Genomic DNA, 21,847 nt, shown 5'->3' with positions numbered 1-21,847 from the left:
CGCCCGGGGCGGGCCCGCTTCGTAGGACCGCTGGGTGAGACCGCGCGTCTCGGTTCCGCTGCCGAGCGGGTCGGCGGGGAGCCGGTCGGAGTGGCGGGGGCGGCCGGCGGCGTGATCCATAGTCGCCCGCCACCAAAGCCCGACCGGGCCTGGAGACTGGGCCACCGGGTCGGGGGACCCGAGTGCCACGGCCACGGCGCTGAGCGCCGTGCTGGGTGGGGTGCCCCAGTGGCGGGTCCGGGGTTTGTGTGTGCTCTGCTTCTCTGCTTCTCTGACACCTCCGTGCTGGAGCCGCTCACTGCGGCTGGCTCACATATTGCCGAATTCGTCCGAACAAAATCATAAACGGCTGGTATTTGGACAAATAAACGACACACTCGGGCTCTAAACGACCACTTTGTCGCCTAATTTAAAAAAAAATCTCGATAAAGTTATACATTTGAAGAGTTTAGAGCTTAAGTGAAATCTGCTTTAGCAGGTCGATTTCGGCCCGGGGAGGAGTGCAATGCATTATGTAGTATGCTGTAGTGTAAACGCTTTGCATACTGTCTGATGGACTGAGTAAGCAGGATGCAGGATGGATAGTATGAGTATGGAAGGATGTAGTAGGCAGTATGCGGTTTCGAACACAGCCTCTGTCAGCTGGGGGAGGAGAAACAAGATGGCTACCACAGCTTTCCTCCGCTCACAGTCTCCCTGCAATCCTTTAAAATCAACTAAATATGGTGACATCCACTCAGAATCAAGGCGATGTTCATTATAAAGTAATATTATATATTTCATGGTATGAATATTGCTCTCAATTTGGCAAATTTAAGCAAGAATTTTGCAAGGATCTTGGGAGCATATGGTGACGGACTGCAGAGCACTTTTTTTTTTACTGAGCCTGCAAGATGAAACTTTTTTTTTTTTTTATTCTGTCTTATTAAAATTGGAAGACCATGGCCACAGCCAGGAAATTGGCAAATGAGTTGGAGAAAATTAGGAAATCACTGAACTTTTTGTCTGAGGAAATCAGCAAAGAAAGTGCAACACTTATTGACATTTTTTTCAGTGGTCATTATCAAACAACATGATATGGTCTGTTGTTATGATATATGCAGTGCTCCGCGGAAGGATATACCGGAGCACAGCAGTAGAAGCCGTAGACTCAGCCGCTGTGCGCCGGTATATCCTTCTGCGGAGCACTGTGCTTGTGCAGATCTGTGTGTATCAAAACGTTATTTTAATGGATTGAAAAGGAAAACACGTCTTTTAAAATGTTTTATAACCATTCGGATTTACTTCACGTGCTAATACGCCGTCCCCTGGACCACTGGAAGGAGTATTTTGTCCACTTTCGTCAGTCCGGCTCTGTTTCCTTTTCACCTCCAGCAGCTAACTACAATGCTAACAGCTGGGATCCAGCCGCTGGACTCACAGACACAAAAAAGGTATTCATGAGCTTATCTCACTTTGTAAATGATAGGGATAGGGCGTGGGTCCAAAATCTTCAGAGTATTCCTTTAAGACCCGCAGGGCAAATGTGGCCCGCCAAGTCATTTTATGTGGCCCATAAGAGCATAAAAGGTCTGAGTGTGTGCTTTGACCAAAAACTACAAATCCCACAATGTCTGTCGACCGTAATACCTGCGACATAACATCTCCACTACACGGCAGTTTTTCCACATCAATGCCAACAAGTGGAATTCAGAGGTTAAAAAAAAATGACACCAAAATGTCCAGAAAGAGAAAAGTTAATGGAGAAGGAGCAGTGTTTCAAGAAAGATAGGAGGCGAGTACTTGTTCGTGCTTCAAGGAGAAAGACTGGTTTGTCTTTTGTGTGGCAAGGCAGTTTCGGTTGTCAAAGAGTATAACCTACGCTAGCATTTTGACACCAAACACGGAGGTAAGTACGCCAAAGCTAGCCTTCAAGAAAAGCAACATCTTGCCCAAGAATTAAAACGCAAACTTTGGTCGCAGCAGAGTGTGTTCACGAAATCCACAGCCAAAAACACTGGGGCAGTGAAAGCTAGCTTTATTGTGGCTGAAGAAATCACCCACGCTTCCAAGTCTGTTTCAGAGGGAGCATTTTTGAAGCAGTGCATGCTGAAGGTCTGTGAGCAGGTGTGTCCCGACCAGATACAGACTTTTGAAAATGTCAGTTTATCAAGAAACACCATCGCCATCGACCGAGTTACAGAACTTTTGTTAATCATCACTAGTGCACTTTGAGTTTTCCTCTCCTGTGATTGTTCCTGTGGTAAGAGATGTGTGCCTAAAAGATATGGGTTCTGTGGTGGATGGGGATGCCCACCCGTGAATGCATTACTCGGCACCAGTCAGAGGAAACGGTAAAAAGACCACTCTGTAACTTTAAATTCATTTAACGCTGCTCATGTCCTATTTGGTTCCTTTTTGGCTGAGCAGTCACAATTAAAGATCCCATAAAATTAAGTTGTATCCTGCGGATTATAATTTTACCCGGTCGCACTTGCAACACAGCTGGCCGAGGAGACATGCAGCTACACAGCTTTTTCATTAGCTGTTGATGAAAGCACGGATACGGCGCAGTTATAAATTTTTATTGGGAGGCGTGAAACCGGATCTCTCCGTCACTGAGGAGCTGTTGGATGTAGCTGCAATGCATTGGACCATGACCGGACAGGATATTTTTGATGCATTGGAAAAGTCCATCAGTAAAAATACATTGTCCTGGGAAAACATGGTGGGATTAACTACAGATGGTGCACTGGCAATGTGTGGAGAAAAAGCGGGCTTGGTTGGACTAATGAAGGGGAAAATGCAAAAAAAAAAAAAAAAAAAAAAAAAAACTGTCACATGTCTCTGATCTGCCTCTGATATCATTCATATCATTGCATTATCCACCAAGAAGCTTTGTGTGGAAAGGTGCTGGTGATGAATGACATAGTGACCACGGTCATGAAAACAGTGAACTTCATTCAGGCCCGCAGCCTGAATCACCGTTATTTCCAGCTGTTTTCGCAGGAGATGGGCTCGTGCGGTGGCTGAGTAGGCGCAAAGTCCTCAAAAGATTTTTTGAGCTCAGGAAAGACATTGCTGTTTTATGCAGAGTAAAGGAAAACCCTTGTCCGTGGCTTTGCCGTGTTGTGTGACATGATCGAGCATTTTGCCCAACTGAATCAGAAACTGCAAGGACGCAAACAAGTCATCGCGCAGATGTCCGACACGATTACAGCTTTCCAGCGTAAAGTGGACCTATGGATAAGCCAAGTGAAACAGGACAATCTTGCCTACTTTCCTGTCTGTCAGAGCATCTCAGCCTCATTTCCTGGGACATTTTCATGTGCTCAGTTGGTGACCAAACTGAGCCCGTTAATCAATCAATCAATCAATCAAATTTTATTTCTAAAGCGCCTTCCAACTGCCAAACGGAGCACAAGGCGCTTAACAGAGTAAAACAAAATAAATAAGTAAAAACACTTTAAGACACAAAGTACTAAAAGGGGCTAAACATCAAACGCTAAATGAAAAAGGTGCGTTTTCAGATGACATTTAAAAACATTAAGTGCAGTGATAGACTTTAAATCCAGAGGAAGAGAGTTCCAGAGCTTCGGGCCAAGAACAGCAAAAGAGCGGTCACCAAACTTTCTATATCTCGCCCTGGGGACAACCAAGGAGGTGTGGCTTGACGAGCGTAGAGTCCTGGCAGGTTGATAAATTTGCAACAGCTCTGAGATGTAAGGGGGGGCATACCCATTAGTAGCCATAAACACAAACACCAGAATCTTGTACTGGACTCGGAACCGCACCGGAAGCCAGTGGAGAGCTTGAAGGACCGGAGTAATGTGTGAGTATTTTGAGGAGTTGGAGATGAGACGAGCTGCTGCATTCTGAACCAACTGAAGTTTATGGAGGAGTGAGAGATTCAGTCCAGCGTAAAGGGCGTTACAATAGTCAAGTCTTGAGCTGATGAGAGCATGAGCGGCCTTCTCTAAATCTGCCCGAGACAAGAATGGCTTAACTCTGCTCAGAAGCCTTAGTTGGAAAAAGCCCGCCCTCACAACAGAACTGATTTGCTTTTCAAAGTTAAGTTCATTGTCAAAAATCACACCCAGATTCCTCACAGCAGAAGCAAATTGTGGGGTGGATGAACCAAAATCTGGGGAACTGTGGGTTGGGTCAGAACTGAAGTGGATATATTCAGTCTTTTCCCCATTCAAATGAAGGAAATTCTGTGACAACCACTGTTTGATGGTGTGGAGACAGTTATTGAGGGGATCTAACGCAGAGCGATCATTATAGATAACTGGAAGATAAATCTGGAGATCGTCTGCATAAAAGTGAAATTGGATGTTGTGACTGGAGATAAGTCGACCAAGCGGTAGCATATATAATGAAAACAGAATGGGACCAAGAATAGAGCCTTGAGGCACTCCAGACGAGAGAGGAGCAGCAGAAGACGCAAACTCATTTATATGTACCGTGAAGGATCTGTTTGAGAGATAGGAGGAAAACCACTTGAGAACCGCACCCTGCAGGCCAACAGTGTGTTGAAGTCTGGAAATGAGGATGGAATGATCCACGGTATCAAAGGCAGCGGTAAGATCTAATAACACCAAGACAACAGAACTTCTGTTGTCTAGAGCTGTCAATATATCATTATGGACCCTCAACAACGCAGACTCGGTGCTATGTCTCGACCTGAAGCCTGATTGAAATTTGTCCGCAATGCCATTAGAATTAAGGTGAGAGAGAAGCTGCGAAAAAACAAGCTTCTCCATCAGTTTGGACAAAAAAGGCAGGTGAGAGATAGGACGGAAGTTAGATAAGAGGGAGGGATCCAGACCGGGTTTTTTAAGCAATGGTTTTACGATGGCGTGCTTGAGAGCAGCTGGCACAATGCCCAAACTAAAACAGCTGTTTATGAAGGAAACAAGGCATGGGCCTAAGATGTCAACAGCTTCCTTCATAATATGAGTAGGGACAGTGTCTAGTGCACAAGTTGTCGACTTCAACCCCTGGACAGCTATTTTGAGGTCCACAAGAGTAACAGGGTCAAAACTCTCAAACACACATTGTGCAGCAGAAATGGATGTGAAGGCTGTAGGAACAGGTGTAATCGCTTGCCTAATAGACATAACTTTGTCCAAAAAATATTGCTTAAAAGCATTGCAGGTTTGTTCAGAAACGTCATTCAGAGCAACAGACACAGGGTTAATTACAGAATTAATGGTTTTGAACAGTACTCCAGGGCGGTGGCTATTGCTCCTGATGAGATTGGAGAGGTACTGCCTTTTAGAATCCCCTACTGCCCTCTGAAAGGCGGTGAGGCTGTCCCTAAAAATGTCCAGTGACACCTGTAACCTGTCTTTCTTCCATTTGCGCTCCGCTTGTCTGCACCGACGCCTCAGGGCTCGAGTTGTGTCATTGAGCCAGGGGACAGAGGTAGATCTAGTAGTCACAGTCTTAAAAGGTGCTACAGAGTCCAGGATCTGGGAGCAGGTGGAGTGGAAGGCGGAAAGGAAGCGGTCTGGACATAAAGGAGATGTCAGTTCAGGAGGTTAAAGACTGAGTTTAATTGGCGCTTCTCTGACTTTACAGCACAGCAGTGTGGCTTTGACATCTTTGCCAGTCCTCTTCACCACTGACATCTGCACTGCACCCCAACACCTTCAGATGGACTTAATTGAGCTTTAAAGCAACAGTGGCCTGAGAGCAAAGTTCCAGGATGCTGCAATCCAAGACTTTTACCGTCTGCTGTCCCCTGGTCTGATGCCACAGCTTCAACTTCATGCTGTCCGTGTTCGATCCATGTTTGGGAGCACCTACCTGTGCTAACAGATGTTTTCAATAATGAATCTGAACAAAAAAAAGAGAGAGCACACCTTGCTGATGAAAACCCTCAGTTTCATCACAACTAACTGATGAAATTTAGTGGGAAGCAGCTGCGACCTCCTCATCAGAAGACCCTGCCACTGAGACCAGAACCATGAGGTCCCAAGTGAGCCAAAACTGCCATCAGGACTGCGAAGCTGCAATCAACAGGCAGATCAATCTGGAGTTGTATGCTTCCTACATCTACTTGTCTATGGGATACTATTTTGACCGGGATGATCAGGCATTGCACAACTTTGTCAAGTTCTTTCGGAATCAGTCGCATGAGAAACGCGAACACACCGAGAAGCTGGTGAAACTTCAGAACCACAGGAGAGGAAGGATCATCCTACAGGATGTCAGGAAGCCCGACCGGGATGAGAGAGGGGCAGTGGTGTGGAGGCTCCTGAATGTGCACTGCAGCTTGAGAAGAGCGTGAACCAGTCACTGCTGGACCTGCACAAACTCTGCTCGGATCACAACGACCCACATTTGTGCGACTTCATCGAGACCCACTACCTGGACGAGCAGGTCAAGTCCATCAAGGAACTGGGATACTGGGTGAATTTTCCATGTTTCTGTTTTTCTTTACATTTAAGGTTTGTGCAAAAAAGAGGAAATATTATTAGTGCTGTCAGTTTTAATCGCGATTAATCCATTGAGGTCTGCCAATTGGGTCAAAGAAAAGAACTAGAGGATAATAGTCTTTTTCCTGACATTGGGAGTGATTTATGAGGATTAGATTCTTCATTGCGATTAATCTCAACTTTAAAAAAGTTAACTGTTGACAGCTCTCCATGAATTAATCACGATTAATTGCGATCAATGCGATTAAAACTGACAGCACTAAATATTATAATGTCAAATATATTTCAAGAAACATTTTAATTTCTCTTCAGAAGTTCATAGACTGTAAGCTTCAAGTTTCTGCACTTAAATTTTATTTGTTTGTTTTGAATTTTGCAAGTACTTTGATAGAATCCAATGCTGTAGATATATTGAGCCTAAAATTTCTTAAATGTATGATCTGAGTTAAGATGAGTATATTATCAATTCACTGAGTGAGTGATTATTTTATTTTATTTTGTATTAAAGACCTTATCTGTTTTGACACATTAAAGGTGCATTAAGGAGTTTTACAACCTTAAAAATACTTATTTTCCACCATAAATATGTTACACATTTTTAATGATGTGTACAATGTGCCCTAACATATTCATTACAAGTACCTCTAACAGCGCTAAATTGTCACTTGAAAGTTGCAGTGCTGGTCCGGCACCAGAGTTTTTTTGGGGAGAATTTGAAAGGAATGACGTAATGCGTGCTCCGGCTGGTTAGGTTTCATTATGTCCGCCATTACTCCGCCAGATGCTTAGTGAGCAACAACTGAGCAGGAGCTTCCAGAAAGTAAGAAAAGACTGGCTTCTAGCACTGCCACAACTCCAGCACAGACTCCACCTGGTAAAAGAAACTTAAATCTTACTTGAGCTCTTCTAAACGAGCGAAGACGGAGTCCCCCTCTTCCGTGCACGGGAGCCACAGGGACGAGTTTTTCACTAAGCTGCGTTACGCCCAAGGCCTGCAGGGGGCGCTGTTTCGCATAAAACGTGCAAACTCCTTAAGGCACCTTTAAATAAATGCGTTTAAAAATAAAAGAAAATTAGTATTTATCAGGCCCCCTCCAAAATAAGCCATGCCCCCCCCCAAGCTAATTTCCTCTGGAGCCGGGTCTGTGACCAACCTGCGCAAGATGGACGCTCCTCAGAATGGCATGACCGAGTACCTTTTCGATATACATATATATCTATTGATTATACAGGTATAATTTATACCTGTAAACCCAATTACAGTTGTGCTTTACATACCCTGACAGAATTTATGATTTCTTGGCCATTTTTCAAAGATGAACGATAGCACAAAAACTTCTCTGTCACTTAAAGCTAGGGTTGGCGATCTTGGAAAACTCACATGTAGCACGAATGTAGCATCTCCCAAGGCTCCGCCCAGCTCCCACCCCATTGGAGGAGCTCCGTTGGGAGCGGAGACGCAGAGACGTTCCGCGCGCGCGGTGCGCGCAGCACTTCCGCATCCAGTGCGTTCCTGGCGTAACCTGTCCTCAGCGCTTCGTTTCTTCGTTTTTCTTTATTTGAACTATGCCAAGTATGGTGCACTCACCGGTAAGTAAAGCCCCAAACATTCTTCTCCACCATTCTGCAACGACGCTCCGTCCTTCTACGCGCGCACTGAACCAGGGTCAGTGCACGCCATTGACATGTACGCGCAGGGGGCAGGTCGAACGGCGAAGGGATTTGATTGGTTTAAAAAAAGGTGTCCCGTCAAGACGATTGGTTGCTGTTTTTCCCGTTTTACTCCTGCTGTAGATAGCGGATATTTTCCAAACTACTTTAAGAACACGCTATGAATTGTTTCCCATTGGGTCATAAAGATCATTTTAACCAGTATTTAAAAAAATGTATCTCATTCAAATCGCCAACCCTAGCTTTAAGGCAAGTGCCTGGGCAAAGCTGACTTGGCTTTGTGTTTTGGATGATTGTCATGTTGTAAGTACGTCCCATGTGCAGCTTCTGGGTTGATGAGTGCAATTTTTTTTAATCAAGTATTTTCTTGGTTTTTTTTAACATGCTGTATCTTGCCATCAATTTTGACCAGGTTTCCCCTGCCTTTGTAGGTCACACATCCCCAACACCTTGCTAGGCCTTGCTATGCAAGCAATGGCTTTTTTCTATTCCTCATCTTGAAACATCCATCCATCCATCCATTATCGGGGTCCACAATCTTTCCTGTTTTACACAATTCAGTTGCCTTTTACCACAGATCTTTTGACCAGTCTTTTGCTTTCCCCCGTCACTCCGATATCCAGAGAGGTCAGTAAGGGTCTGTCAAGAGTGGTTGGCAACTACATTTGGCGTCGGGTGGCATCCGCGGGGCGCCAAGTTATTATCAGACATTATCCTGCGCCCCCTAGTGGGCGCATGGAAGAATAGTGCATACCAGCTGGCGGAAGTTCTTCGTCGTCTTCTTCTTCTTCTTCAGGCAGGCTGTACGCAAGGAAGCGTAATGCTGCCATCTGCAGGTCGAGGTAATCTGTTACTTTATATTTTCGCATGGGAGTCGTCAAGAGTGAAGGAACTTTAAAACTGCTTTCATGATGCACCCAATTTTCTGTTCAGCTCCGAAAATGGATTGGAGGGGAAAAAACAGAGGTCCACATCAGAAAGCTCTATATACAACTGTGGTCTTTGACTCGTGTACTTGATACAAAATAATAAAACATGACCAGACCCAGATTTGAAAGAGATATTTTTCTTATTTGTGTGTTTTTCATTTCTAAAATCTTCCATGAAACGGTCAATATGGTGTTTCAACTTAAGTGGTTTCCTTGTTAACTAGTGACCGACTTCTTTTGCATTTCTTTCTGCAGCTGCTACTGTTGCTAGTTACAGTCGATGTTGAAATCAGACACATAAAAGGTCAAACACAGCTTTTTATCTGATTTTAAAATCTACCAGCAACAAGGGACGCGAAAGTAAGGCGGTCAACAGGGAATCTACTTACTCCGAAACCCCAGCTCCGCTCTCGTCTCCAGACACTCCTCCTCCGCTGGTTTGCTGCTGCGTTCAGGTGACAGACCATGCTATGGAAAACTCGGGGATGTCGTCAGTCGTTCACATGAAGGCAGCGGTGAGTGCGGTGACAGCTCTGAATCATAGGGCACACAGGAGACACGTGAAGAAACCGTGGACAATTTGCACATAGGAACGGCTCTCAGATAGCTGTGAACCGGCTGTCGTCGTGAACTCAAAAGAGCCATTCAAACAAACGAGTCGGTCATTGAATATCACAACACTAATTGTCATTTTTCCGGAGGTCCTGGAACGCAGCACACTGACGGTTGAGAAGGACGATGGAAACAAAAATGGACCTCGACTGAAAGCAGCAGGGTAAGGCTGCTGGTTTATTCTACCTGGTAAAGATACTGGAGCCGGTTATTTGTGGTGGTACTGTAAAGAGGAGGCACGGTGCATTTATCTGAAGGGCTATCCGTGTGGAGCTAGTTTGGTTGCTAGGTTAGCCTCGGTGCATTGGAGACTGACGCTGGCTGTGTGCAACATTATCCCTGTGACATTGAACAGTGAAACTGATAGATTTTAGTAGTGTATAAGTATATATTATCTTGCTTGAACAATGTATGACGAAATATTTCTCTTATACCGAATGTGGGGCTTGTAGCTTTTACTCCACTCCCCCTTTTACTCCATTTCTCGGTCAGCTGTTGTTGTTATGGCTCCGCTTCTGACGAGAAATCAAACAACAGCGAAATTATTTCATCGTGTTGGCCAAAGAGACTATCGCGGATGTCACAAATGGCCACCTCGCAAACATACAGAGGTAACATAACAGGAACAATGAAGACACTGACTTGTAATTGCTGAAAATATTTTATGTTGAGCGTAGTTGCAGTTTGCTGGGTGACCGCAGGGTGTCACTGTTGTGTATTGACTTTCATGTAATCAGGTCAGTTCCTCTATAATTTATCTCTAATTACAAGCTGAGCTAATCAGCAATAAAGTATTGACTTCCATTTGAAATGTTGGCACTTATCAGCTGTTTGAATTTGTTGGATGCCGTTTGTTTTTGGTAATTTATGTCTTCACTTGTCTCTCCATCATACTTATATACCATTTTATTCAGTTCATTTTCACAGGTGTGTAAGTTGGCTGCACAGTGTATCTGGTCTCATAATGTCTTGTGTTTTTGATTTTCCAACAGGCAGTAATTATCACACCCCTGATTGCCACCTCACACTCAGCCTGAAAGGGGTGAAAGAGTGCCATGGAGGCTCGCTTTGGCAATATTGTGTTTAGTTCCAAGTTTGACTCTGGGAACCTGGCACGTGTGGAGAAGGTGGACAAGGGTAACTCCAGTCCGACATCTGACACAGCTTCTAGTGGGAGCTCCTCCTCAGGCTCAAACCTCTCCCCTGACTATGAGTTCAACGTGTGGACGCAGCCAGACTGCGCCAGCACAGAGCACGAGAATGGAAACAGGTAGCAAACGCTCAGATTTGGTGATGCTATATTCTTAAAAACAGAACAAAAGCATAGTTATTTCAATTCTAATTTTACGCATGTACACAACACTCTAAATTCTGCTTTTGTTTCAGATCCTGGTTTTACTTCAGTGTGCGGGGGGCAGCACCCGGAAAGATACTGAAGATCAATGTGATGAACATGAACAACCAGAGGAAGCTGTACAGTCAGGGCATGGCTCCTCTTGTACGTACTCTACCTGGCAAAAACCGGTGGGAACGGATTCGTGACAGACCCACATCCGAGGTAGAGAAGTGCCTGTCGGAGAGAGGATGTTGGCATCAAAGCGACTGCTGCCAGATGAGCTATTATTATCTTTCTAAAAACATGTCTCTTCTCTTTTGTTGCTTCCCAGATTGTGGATAACCAGTTCATTCTGTCATTCTGTCACCGGCTGCTGGAGGTGCGAGGAGCAACCACCTACTTCTCCTTCTGCTACCCGTTCTCGTACAGTGAATGTCAGGAGATGCTGCAGCAGTTGGATGAGAACTACCCCAATGCAGCTCAGCTCAATCTGAGCAGGTAAAGCACATGGATAATGTGCTGATGCGTCACACATCTCTTTCACTGGCTGTTTTACTTCATCCTCTGTCTCCCTGTCCCAGTGCACCAGGCACTGTGTATTACCATAGAGAACTGCTGTGCAACTCTCTAGATGGCAACAGGGTGGACCTGCTCACTGTGACAAACTGCAGCGGGATGCAAGAGGAGAGAGAGCCACGTCTGCCGAAGCTGTTTCCTGATGCCAACACTCCCAGACCGCACCGCTTCGCTGGCAAAAGGGTAACACCCCGTACTCTGCTGCTGTTTACTCTCCACACAATGAAAAAGTCAGTGAGGCTTACTCTTGCCATATGTGTCTCTGTGTGTTTTCTCAGGTGTTTTTCCTGAGCAGTCGGGTGCACCCCGGGGAGACGCCCTCATCCTTTGTGTTCAACGGTTTCCTAAACTTCATCCTCAGAAGAGATGACCCGCGAGCGCACGCACTGCGCAACATGTTTGTGTTCAAGCTCATTCCCATGCTCAACCCAGATGGAGTTGTCCGTGGGCACTACAGGTGAGGAAATCCCTTTCAGCTGCAATGTAAGCTTCAGATCAGTCAAAACAGGCACCTTGTGAATGCACTGTTCACTAAAAGCACACTTATATGCTGGATGAAATTTGATTGAAAAATGTAATGTGGGAAGAACTTTGTTTAGTATTTAAGACTTACTGTATTCCAGAAAGTTGGGTATTTATATCATAATGCTGCTGCACAGTATGTATCATCCATCTGATGCAAATAAAACTGCTGACACAACACAGAGATGTGGCAGAAAGAAACCTTGTTTCAGAACAGTGACAGTATTCATTTACAGTTCCGTTCTCAACAGGATCGTCTACAGAGGAGGTTCAGATATTCTGCACATTTGTGCTACTGGGCAAAACTGTTCACAGTTTCAGCAACAGTGACGCTGTAAACTTACAGCAGAGCTCTAGACTGATCCATGTGTTCTTATAAAGCAGAAAAAGCTCTATGGAAACAGTGAGGGATCAATGTAGCACAAAAATATATATCATCAATCATTTAAGGCTGAAAGGTGATACAGCTTGTCATTGGAGTGACTGTACAGGTTTGAGAAATCAACATAAAATACACTTGAAATGTAAAATAAATGCAGCACACGGGCTAGTTTTCATTTATTTTACAGCTAATTTGTTCTTTTTTTGTGAAATAGGGCAACAGCTGATTATCATTCAAGACAGCATAATGATCGTAACTGTCGTTACATTTCTAGAGCCCTTGTCCAGTGACTTGAAGTCTTCAGTCTTGCAGAATAAGGTCGTCTTGTTCATAACCTCCCCTCTGGCTCTTTCAATGACCTGCAGATTACTTCACGCCACCTGTAGCAATCTATCACTTGTCGGATGAAATTTCAGTACCATCGTTCAATTTCACTTTGTTTCCTCTCACATCCATGTTTACAACAGTTTATATGACTTTTCTGGTTCAACTTTTTTGAATATTACATTTAGTAGCCAGATCAGAATCCAACACGTCCATGTTTTAAGATCTCTAACGACTGCTTTGGATGTTTCCTCAAGAAATTACCGTTTCTACCTCAGTTGTCATATTTTAGCTGTGAGTCTTTTGCACAAACATCAAAACCGAGTGTTGTTCTTAAGCAGCACCTCCAGAATTCATACCACCTCATGTGTAAGCGTGCATTTAGACGACAGCAGTCGTCTTGAGTGTGTGAACCCTTCATCAGCACGTTGCTGGTCATGAGGACGTGAGAGGATCCAGGTCAGGCGCCGCATGCTGACCCCTCAGTGTCACGCAGTGATGTGTTACAGTATGAATAAACAATGACGACGCTTCCTCTGTGTTTGACACTGCACTGGCTCTTCAGAACCAGTGTACAGTATGATGTCGGTATTGTTTCATCTTACCTGTTTTAAAACACTCTAACCTTTCTTCCTCTTTTTCTTTTAAAGAACTGACTCCAGAGGCGTGAACCTGAACAGACAGTACTTGAACCCCAGCCCGGATCTGCACCCTTCCATTTATGCCGCCAAGTCACTTCTGCTCTACCACCACACGCACAACCGCTTACACAAACCACAGTCCAGCACTCGCTGCAACAGCCCCGCTCACGCCCACACGCAGTCCGCCCCCCTCAACGTCAAGCCCACAAACCAGCACCACACGCCCCCCCTCACTGCCCTCGAAGTCAGCTTGAACCAGCGGAACGCGGAGAAGGACGCAAATCCCGTGCTGCCGGAAGTTCCCATGGTCATGGAGGAGAACGCCTGGGTCACCACTGAGACGGAGAAGGGAAACCAGAACGGCATATCAGGTCCCGCCGAGACTGAAGATCCTCCTACTGGAGATGTAGCAGTCCCACAGGAGGAGCAGGAACAGGAACCAGTGCCGCCCCATGAAGGGGGCGTGGCTTATTATGTGGACTTACACGGCCACGCTTCCAAACGTGGATGCTTCATGTATGGAAATAGCCTTTCAGAGGAGAGCCAGCAGGTGAGTGTTTTGAATGCAGGATGAATCTTTATAATTGTGACTTTTTTTATTTTACAGGAAGTGAAAAGAACAGAAATCACCACTTTTTGGCGGACGTGTCTAAGGTACTGTGTTCTTTTTTCTTTTTCTTTCCTTGTGCTTGCAGGTGGAGAACATGCTGTATCCGAGGCTTATCGCTGTGAATTCGGCTCACTTTGACTTCCTGGGCTGTAACTTCTCTGAGAAAAACATGTACGCGCGAGACAAAAGAGATGGTCAGTCGAAGGAAGGCAGCGGCCGAGTTGCCATTCACAAGGCCATCGGGCTTCTTCACAGGTCAGATATGACTGAATTTTCATCATAACAATCAGAAATATCAAGAATATTGCATTTTACTGCGATTGTAGATACAAGCTATTTTGCATTGCATGTTTTATATTGCTCCTCTCAATTACTTGCAATGAATTTGAATTGCTTTTGTTTATTTTGGGTTTCACCAGCTACACTTTAGAGTGCAACTACAACACCGGAAAAACTATGAACACCATCCCGCCTGCCTGCCACGACAACGGACGAGCAACGCCACCTCCACCTTCCACCTTCCCTCCTAAATACACTCCTGAAATATTTGAGCAGGTAAAGAATATACATGTAAACGATTTATTGGGTGAGGATGCTTGATGTTGATACTCCACAACAAGGATGATATGACAAGAATCGTCACTGTGCTTAAAGAAGTATGAAATTATGTGAAATTTGTGACGTCATAGCAAAGTCACAGAGTTTGGCATTATGTATTTTTTCTATGAATTGCGTTGTCGTGTACCAGGTGGGGCGGGCCGTGGCGGTGTCAGCCCTGGACATGGCAGAGTGTAACCCCTGGCCGCGGCTGGTGCTGTCCGAGCACACCTGCCTGACAAATCTGCGAGCGTGGATCCTCAAGCACGTCCGCAACACCAAAGGCCTGAACACGCACGTCCACGCTCCCCCGAGAATACACCACGGCGGCAGCAAGGTGTCGCCGCCCAAGAGCTTCAACGCGTGAGTTCGCCCACGTCTCTCTGCGACGCCACACAGTTCGCTGCCCTCGGTTCCTCCTCCTCACTAACGACAGCTGTGTTTCCGCGTCCTTGAATTTCCGAAGCAGCTGTTTGTCCGGATCGGCATCGGAGAACACTCTGAGCCGCGTTCGCTGCAACAGCCATGGCAGCAGCAGCCAGACGCCCTCCCCGAAGATGCACAACTCCCCGAGCTTCACCTTTGGCTGCCCTCCATCACGATCTCACACACAGCACAACAGCACGCATGGCGGCGGCCGAGGAGGCAACAAGACCCTGGGGCCAGTCAGGGGTAAGCTGAGCTCTCTGCCGCATGCCGCTGGCAGGCTTTTCACATCGCCTCTTCCTGGGTGATGTTTCTCTGTCCTCTTTATCTTGCAATATCACAAGCACATTTTGTGTTTCTCTTGTTGATCTTGAAATAAGAGCGGATTTACATAGTGGATGTGAGCGCTTCAAGCCAAGACAGCCTCATATTGTTTTGATTCTGGCCTCAGTCGAGGGTTAAGCTGGATACTTTTGACATGATCTAGAGAAATTGTTTTGGTTGTTTATGAGCTGCAACATCTGCATGACTCCTGCATGACCCTGTCATTTGCTGCTGGCCGTGGATGCCTCGTCTCCTCTTTAGATGCACTGAGTCCTCATGAGCCTTTGGCTGAAAATGAATGGAAAAATTATTGAGTTTCCACCAGAAGCATCTCTAATGTTGCGCTGCGGGTTTGATCCATCACGCCGCGCCGAAACTCTGCCACGCGTGAGATTTGCTGACTTTATTTATTGTTGGATTTTTGACTTTTTGTGCCTCTGACCGTCTTGCTGTGGCTGTGCTTCCAGTGAAGTGCCGAGCCACTTCCGAGTCGGATCAGAACCGCATCACGGCACTTCTGGTGGAAACGTGATTTACGGCCGCGCTCTGTTCACTGACTTGATTCTTGAAATGTTCCCGTGAGTTCTCACTCCATCTTTGGCATGTCGAACCGTGCGTCTGCCTGCACGCCCCTAAACCCGCAGAGTTCCAGCCACCATCTGTTTGTGTGCGCGCACGGTCCCCCGCACGTCTCTGAGCAGGTGTGTGTCTCCCTCTCTGTAGACACTAAGCCTCAGGAGAAGAGACGCCCCCCTCACCACCGCTCCATCCTACGGTCTCCCGGCAACAGCCACACAACCGCCCGCCCCCCACCCTCACCCCCTTCCTCCTCTTCCTCCTCGTCTTCCTCAGTGTGCGCGGCGGGCTCCTGCCCCCTCCCGGCCTCCGTCAGTATGACAGGTCTGTACTCCCTCCAGCCTCCGAGCCTGTCCACCTTGCTCCCCTCCCTGCAGGCTCTGCCCCGACCCGGGCTGCTCTCCAAACTGAGCCCCCTGCTCCTCCAGAGCCTCCCGCCGGCCAGCAGCGCCCCGGCCGGGCCCACGCCGGACTGAGCCTCATGTTTAGACCGTGCAGTGTGCGTGCGTGCGTGTGTGAGAGTGGATTTAGTATCTCACAAGAAGTGTGTTAAATTATATCAACAGACTGTCTTTATAGAAATCTGCATCTCGGTCCAAATATATGTGTGAGTCTAAAACATCATCGGTGCTAGCCCTTCTAACTTTTCCTAGAATACCAATTTTTTTTTTTCACGTCCAAGAAACGACACCTATTAAACAGTATTCGCACCTGAAGGAGAAATGTTTCACGAGTGTTCCTCAAAACTCATCAATGATTGACGTATTCATAAAAAGATCTCATCGTACCACCGACCGTGAATCAAGTCCTGCTCGTCACACTGTTCTCTGTGCTTTTCGTGGATTTTCTTGACTAAACGGAGCAGACTGAGTAGAGTTTGAGCGTGCGATAGCTTGGCTCTTTGGCCTGTGTCGTCCCTCTGGGACTTAAAGAACATATAGTAGACAATAACCGACTGTCCTCGTGTTGAAAATAATATAATACAGCTTGTTATTCAGACTGTATGCAAGTAAATAAGCTAAGACAAAATGTAATCAATATAGCTGTGCTGATCTGTGGGATGATTTTAATTTATGTGAAATCATTGTTCCCCCACTGTTTCTGTCAATACACTGTATTGGTCCAAATATAAGCTAACCCTGAACATGTTTAAGATGTGAACCTTTTTAAAAGGTTACATGAAATTAAACAGCCACTGTGTGAACATTTTAAAATACTATTGGAACAGGACACAGTGCACCTGTAGACGAATGGGCATGTGTAGGTATCGCAGTGTGAGTTGTGCTAACATGCAGAGCGCAGTACAACATAAAAACAACGACTCCTCATGTTCAGACCCATTGTCCTATATTCTGACCAATACAGTATTTTTTTCACAGTTACCATCTGCACTACAAATGCACTTTTTTTGTTGTCCATGTTACTGTTCTCTCTTTTTTTTCTTCGGTAAATTGTGTATTTAATGGTTGTTTTTGTGGAATTGCTCCAAACAGTGTTTTTCATTTTACTGTCTATTTCTAACTCTGTTTATTTGTAAAACCTTAAGAATCACAGTCTGTCCAAAAACTTCCCACCATTCTGATTCAGGTAGTTAAAGGTAGAGGTTAAAGGTCTGTGGCTGAGGATCACAGCAAGAGGTTTATCAAAATTAGGTCTGCAGATGTCTGTATTGAGATACTTTCTGAAGTCTGGAGTCGACCTGGGAAAGTTATTAGAGCCCGTTTACATGACAGTGTTTCAGTGAAAACACATCACTTTTGTTTCAGAAAAGTTTCAGGTTTACATGTGAATGTTTTGAAAGCGATGTTAAAGCAAAAAGTTGTATTTTCAATGCCGTTGCCATATAAATGGCCCCCCAAATGCTACAGAAGTTTTGCACTCTCACTTGAAAACGCCGTCGTGTAAATGGGGCCTTATTGCTTTTCTTTTTCAAGTCTCCATGAAAACTTGCTCTCTGTTTAATTTCTCGCAGCTAAAGGGAAAAAAAAAACCTTCCGTCAAGATGTCCATTTATTACCTGTATGCAAGTTGGTGAATTAGTCTGCAATAGCTATGAAGCCTCGTATCATTCCAGCATCAGACCATCTCTGGTCACGACATGAGGATGTTCACAGAGTAGCTTACTGCCAGAAACCTCACAAGGACCAAAACCAGCCTCTGCTCTCACAGACGCTGGAATATTAAGCTGAGAGAGACGGTTGCTATAATGGAGCTGTTCGCCAACAAGCAATATTATCATCGTTTCAAAGTTAATTTCCTAATAAGATTGTATTATTAATGTAAATATTTTTTTTTCTTAATTCTGAGACATGTTTCATCTACGTGGTGAAGTAAATAATTATTTATTGAGGCAGATAAATGTTTCCTGTGGCAGGTGCGTCGTAGGCTGTAGATGGGTAACGTTAGTGTGTTCTGTGGTCGTCGCCGCATCGTCTCGGCTTCTGCGGGAACCCCGTGGAGCTGCGGTCGTCAGTGGTTCCGTTCAGTTTGAGTCCCGTGTGTTCAGAAGCAGCCGTGACCTGGAGCTGCTTGACGAGCGGCTCGCGAAGCGGATCGTGAACTGAGCGTGTGGCGCCGCCTCGCTGTAGCCCCGTGTGTCCCAGTGCCGTGTAGTCCTGCTGTGCCTTGCTTTGTCGTTAACTGTAGGTTCTCAAAAAGTTCCGCTCAATTTGTTCATTACTCTTCTGTTAGCTTATATGACAACAACATTACTGAAAGGGGCATATGTAGGACTTTTTTTTTTACTTAATAAAACTCATATCATCCAAACGTCAAGATGCTAATATCGTCAAAATGTTTGGGAATGAATTGTGGGACATAAACGTCTTACTTAATGCTCCTTTACCATCTCTGTGATGATGACTTTAATGTAGCCTGGGTGGATGTCATTATGAGCTGCAGATAGGGGGGTACACTGTAGTTTTACTCTGCTTTCTCACTGTGAACTTCGATGTCCCTCGTCCCCGATGCGATCCCCATCATCATGTGAAAAGGAAAAAAAACACACTGTGTGCACAGCCACATTCTCAATGGGTCTTTCTGCTTCGTGCTCCTCCTGAGAATTGTGTGGTTTTCTTCAATGTGGTGCTAACCTTCCTGAACCGTTTTGTCTCTGTAACATCTTCACAAGCCGTCACCTTTTCTGAATGTGCTGCTGTCTTTTACCGCCTTTCTGGAATAAAATCTATCCCTTTGTGAATCAAGTCCTATGTGTGGGTCCTCTTCTCTCTGTGCGTCTTCTTTCTTCAGCTTCTGTGTAGACAAACAGATCCACATGGCTTGAAAATCAATCCTCCCACTTAACCGAATTGACAATTTGTTAGCTACATTATTGACAAAAATGGATTTTACTCTCAACTGTGTTACGTAATCCTTCAGTAATGGTTAAATTTCCTGACGCTCGCCGCGCCACACAGTGTATTTATGTCCCTTCATGTGGTTGACAGGCCTCAGCTGCCCAGACTTTCAGGCTGGGGGATCCAGCTCAGCCGGGTGGTCCAGAATGCCGTTTCCCGCCCGTCCCGGGCGCGCAGGCCGAGGCTGCCGAACCGTCACGGTCACTCATCACCCCACAGAGGCCAGCCGAGAGGTTAGCTCACCCTGGACACTAAAACAAAACTCCATATTCAGAACACTGCCGCCAGTAACATCTCACTGTCGTGTCGCCGTCTGTCACAGACTGCTGGTTCTGACCACATTCTGTCCTCCATCAAATTCACAAAGTAAGTCCAAACTTTGTTTAAACATATTTTTGAACATTTCGATGCCTCCGCCTGGTGACAGTCGCAGGCAGCAATTTCAGTAATGTGATGAGGAATTCCTTCTGGTTTAATGAGTGTATCCACTTCCTCTCGAGGACTGATGATCTAACTTCTCCTCTGGTTTCTTCCACGAGCTCTGACGTTGTCACCCGTCTGTCCAGGTGTGAGCTGCAGCCTCACATGAGCCGCATCCCCATCCGTAGGCTGGGCTCCACCGACACTCCCCCAACGCACAAGACAGGTGAAAATGCAGACATCTGATCGCACCGTCCTCCAAAGACATTTCCTCCCACTGAGGAGTATTTATGGATTAGACTTCATATTAACATGATGAATATTTGAAACTGGTGCCTTTTAAACATTAGCCTGTTGGCGTACTGTGATTAGCATTTAACCGAAATCCCCGCTGTGCCTCGGTAGCCCTTGGCTTTAGATTTGATTAGTGCCGGTGAATCATTAAGTGTGTTAACCTTCAAATTGGCCTCTGGCTGTGACATTTGCTCAACACGCTGAGTGTGTTTGTGAGTGCTCTGGAAAGGAGCCGCTTCCGTGCTGCCAAGTCTCAGTTACCCTCTGATATCCTCACATACTCAGATAAAATATCTTCTTCCATTTCTCAGGCGCACCAGAGAAAGAAGGGGTCATCCAGCTTTCCTCTAATGCGCTCGTTAAAAAGAGCGCCGACAGGAGTTTCCAGTATAAAGGAAGCCACATCGTGGAAACCGCGCCACAGACGGACAAACGACTCCAGCAGGTGAGAGCAGACCTCACACCGAACGGTAACATTGCTTGTTAACAGAAGAGCCACAAATGAGTGAAACAACTGGAGCTCGGTGTTTTTGAAGGTTGAGGAAGCGTCGCTGATTCCTGTGCCTGAAGCCCTGAACATGTGCAAGACGCCGCCCCTGTGTGGAGAAGCCTAGGAACTGCACAGAACGCCAGGTTTCTGTTGATACATCTTTGCTCTGTGTGCCCAAATTCCCTTTATCAGCTCACTGTTGGATAAGCTGGGCACACACTGATCACCAGATCATTACATAAATCAGCCATGTGCAATATGAAGAATCTGTATGTATTCCTGACCGACCTTGTGTTGTTACTCACTGTTACACATTCAGAACGAGGAGCTGCTCATCACAAATACTGGAGCTGCTGAGGGTTCAGTGCCTTGCTCCCATGACACTACGACCACAGCTGGGGTAGAGGAGTGATTTTAACTTCCCACAGGCAGGTTCTCCAGGCCATTTTAGATCATATCTGTGAACATTTCAGGCACAGGGACTGCCCATTACGTTTGTATTCTGATGCCATTTTAGTCCCTGACATGGAAAATGCACTCTGACCAATACTGTTATTCACTGGTGAATATTTGAGTCAGCTTCTTGTACAGTTCCAACAAAAGGCCGACAGTTCTTACTGTCCTGACTGAAGCACACAACAGCACCTTCACATCACTTTTTGGATGTACAAACAAATGATTAAGAGAAGTGTTTGATTATTCCAAATGTTTTATGTGACATTTACCTCATGTTAATCATCAGAAAAAGACAAAGTGACCATATGTAAAAGAAAAGTAACATATCACTTTTATTCTAGATACACACAGCTGACTGGTCTGGTAGTGAGCATGTGTTGCATATCCACCTCGGAAGACTGTGTGGCCGACTGAACTTTTAAGATTGTTCAAATTGCAGTGTGTTGGAGCCTTAAGTTATCTTTAGAGACCTGAATGAAAGGGTCAGATCAATGCAGTACAACTCCCATGTTTGTGTTGTGACTTGGGATGGCTTGTTAAAGTGTGAAAAGTGATACAATCTTGAAACATACATCAATAGTCGCAGCTGTTCTTGAAGTTACCTTTTTTTCAACTTTGATTTGCGTGGATGAAGGTCAGTCATGTTACCTTATTAAGGCAGAGAACGGTTCAGGGTGAGGTGACACTTCATTTATATTCAATGTACTCTTCCTGTAACAGATCTGTAGGAATGTTTCGCTCTGCAGCACACAAGAAACGTCCTTCATGACATATCCAAATACTGTATATCCATATAACATTTCATATTTTGATGTTTTCTATAAACTAATGTGATTGTGACTCACAGTATGTTCAAACCTTGAAATAAAGTATTTTGAAG

The 21,847-nt window shown here is 45.4% G+C and overlaps 1 protein-coding gene and 1 pseudogene across 3 annotated transcripts; both read left to right on the top strand.

Annotated features, from left to right (window-relative positions):
- LOC115402345 (ferritin, heavy subunit-like) overlaps positions 1 to 10,674 on the top strand; it is an 18,567-nt pseudogene extending 7,893 nt beyond the window's left edge.
- Positions 9,721 to 21,847, top strand: LOC115401598 (cytosolic carboxypeptidase-like protein 5). 3 transcript variants are annotated; one of them, XM_030109873.1, is made up of 17 exons: positions 9,721 to 9,800; positions 10,630 to 10,907; positions 11,024 to 11,195; positions 11,305 to 11,471; positions 11,555 to 11,732; positions 11,828 to 12,006; positions 13,428 to 13,968; positions 14,114 to 14,283; positions 14,448 to 14,583; positions 14,777 to 14,988; positions 15,092 to 15,297; positions 16,099 to 16,275; positions 19,398 to 19,540; positions 19,630 to 19,673; positions 19,874 to 19,953; positions 20,333 to 20,466; positions 20,558 to 21,847. In XM_030109873.1, the coding sequence occupies exons 2-17, from the start codon at positions 10,693 to 10,695 to the stop codon at positions 20,633 to 20,635; spliced, it is 2,832 nt and encodes a 943-aa protein (XP_029965733.1). In that variant the 5' UTR covers positions 9,721 to 9,800; positions 10,630 to 10,692; the 3' UTR covers positions 20,636 to 21,847. The 3 variants fall into 3 exon arrangements, with proteins under 3 accessions (XP_029965733.1, XP_029965734.1, XP_029965736.1); XM_030109874.1 differs by lacking the exon at positions 9,721 to 9,800 and having other exon boundaries at positions 10,693 to 10,907; positions 15,095 to 15,297; XM_030109876.1 differs by lacking the exons at positions 9,721 to 9,800; positions 16,099 to 16,275 and having other exon boundaries at positions 10,693 to 10,907.

This window comes from Salarias fasciatus, chromosome 15 (genome assembly GCF_902148845.1).
Source record: "Salarias fasciatus chromosome 15, fSalaFa1.1, whole genome shotgun sequence".
NCBI lineage: Eukaryota > Metazoa > Chordata > Actinopteri > Blenniiformes > Blenniidae > Salarias > Salarias fasciatus.
Note: the sequence above shows the minus strand (reverse complement) of the source record. Positions and strands in the feature narration are given on the sequence as shown.

Excerpts from the sequence above, each read along its gene's own strand:
- LOC115401598 (XM_030109873.1), top strand. The coding sequence starts at position 10,693 with ATGGAGGCTCGCTTTGGCAATATTGTGTTTAGTTCCAAGTTTGACTCT. Across the intron at positions 14,284-14,447 it reads GCCATCGGGCTTCTTCACAG|CTACACTTTAGAGTGCAACT; the intron begins GTCAGATATGAC and ends GGGTTTCACCAG. Across the intron at positions 14,584-14,776 it reads CTCCTGAAATATTTGAGCAG|GTGGGGCGGGCCGTGGCGGT; the intron begins GTAAAGAATATA and ends GTCGTGTACCAG.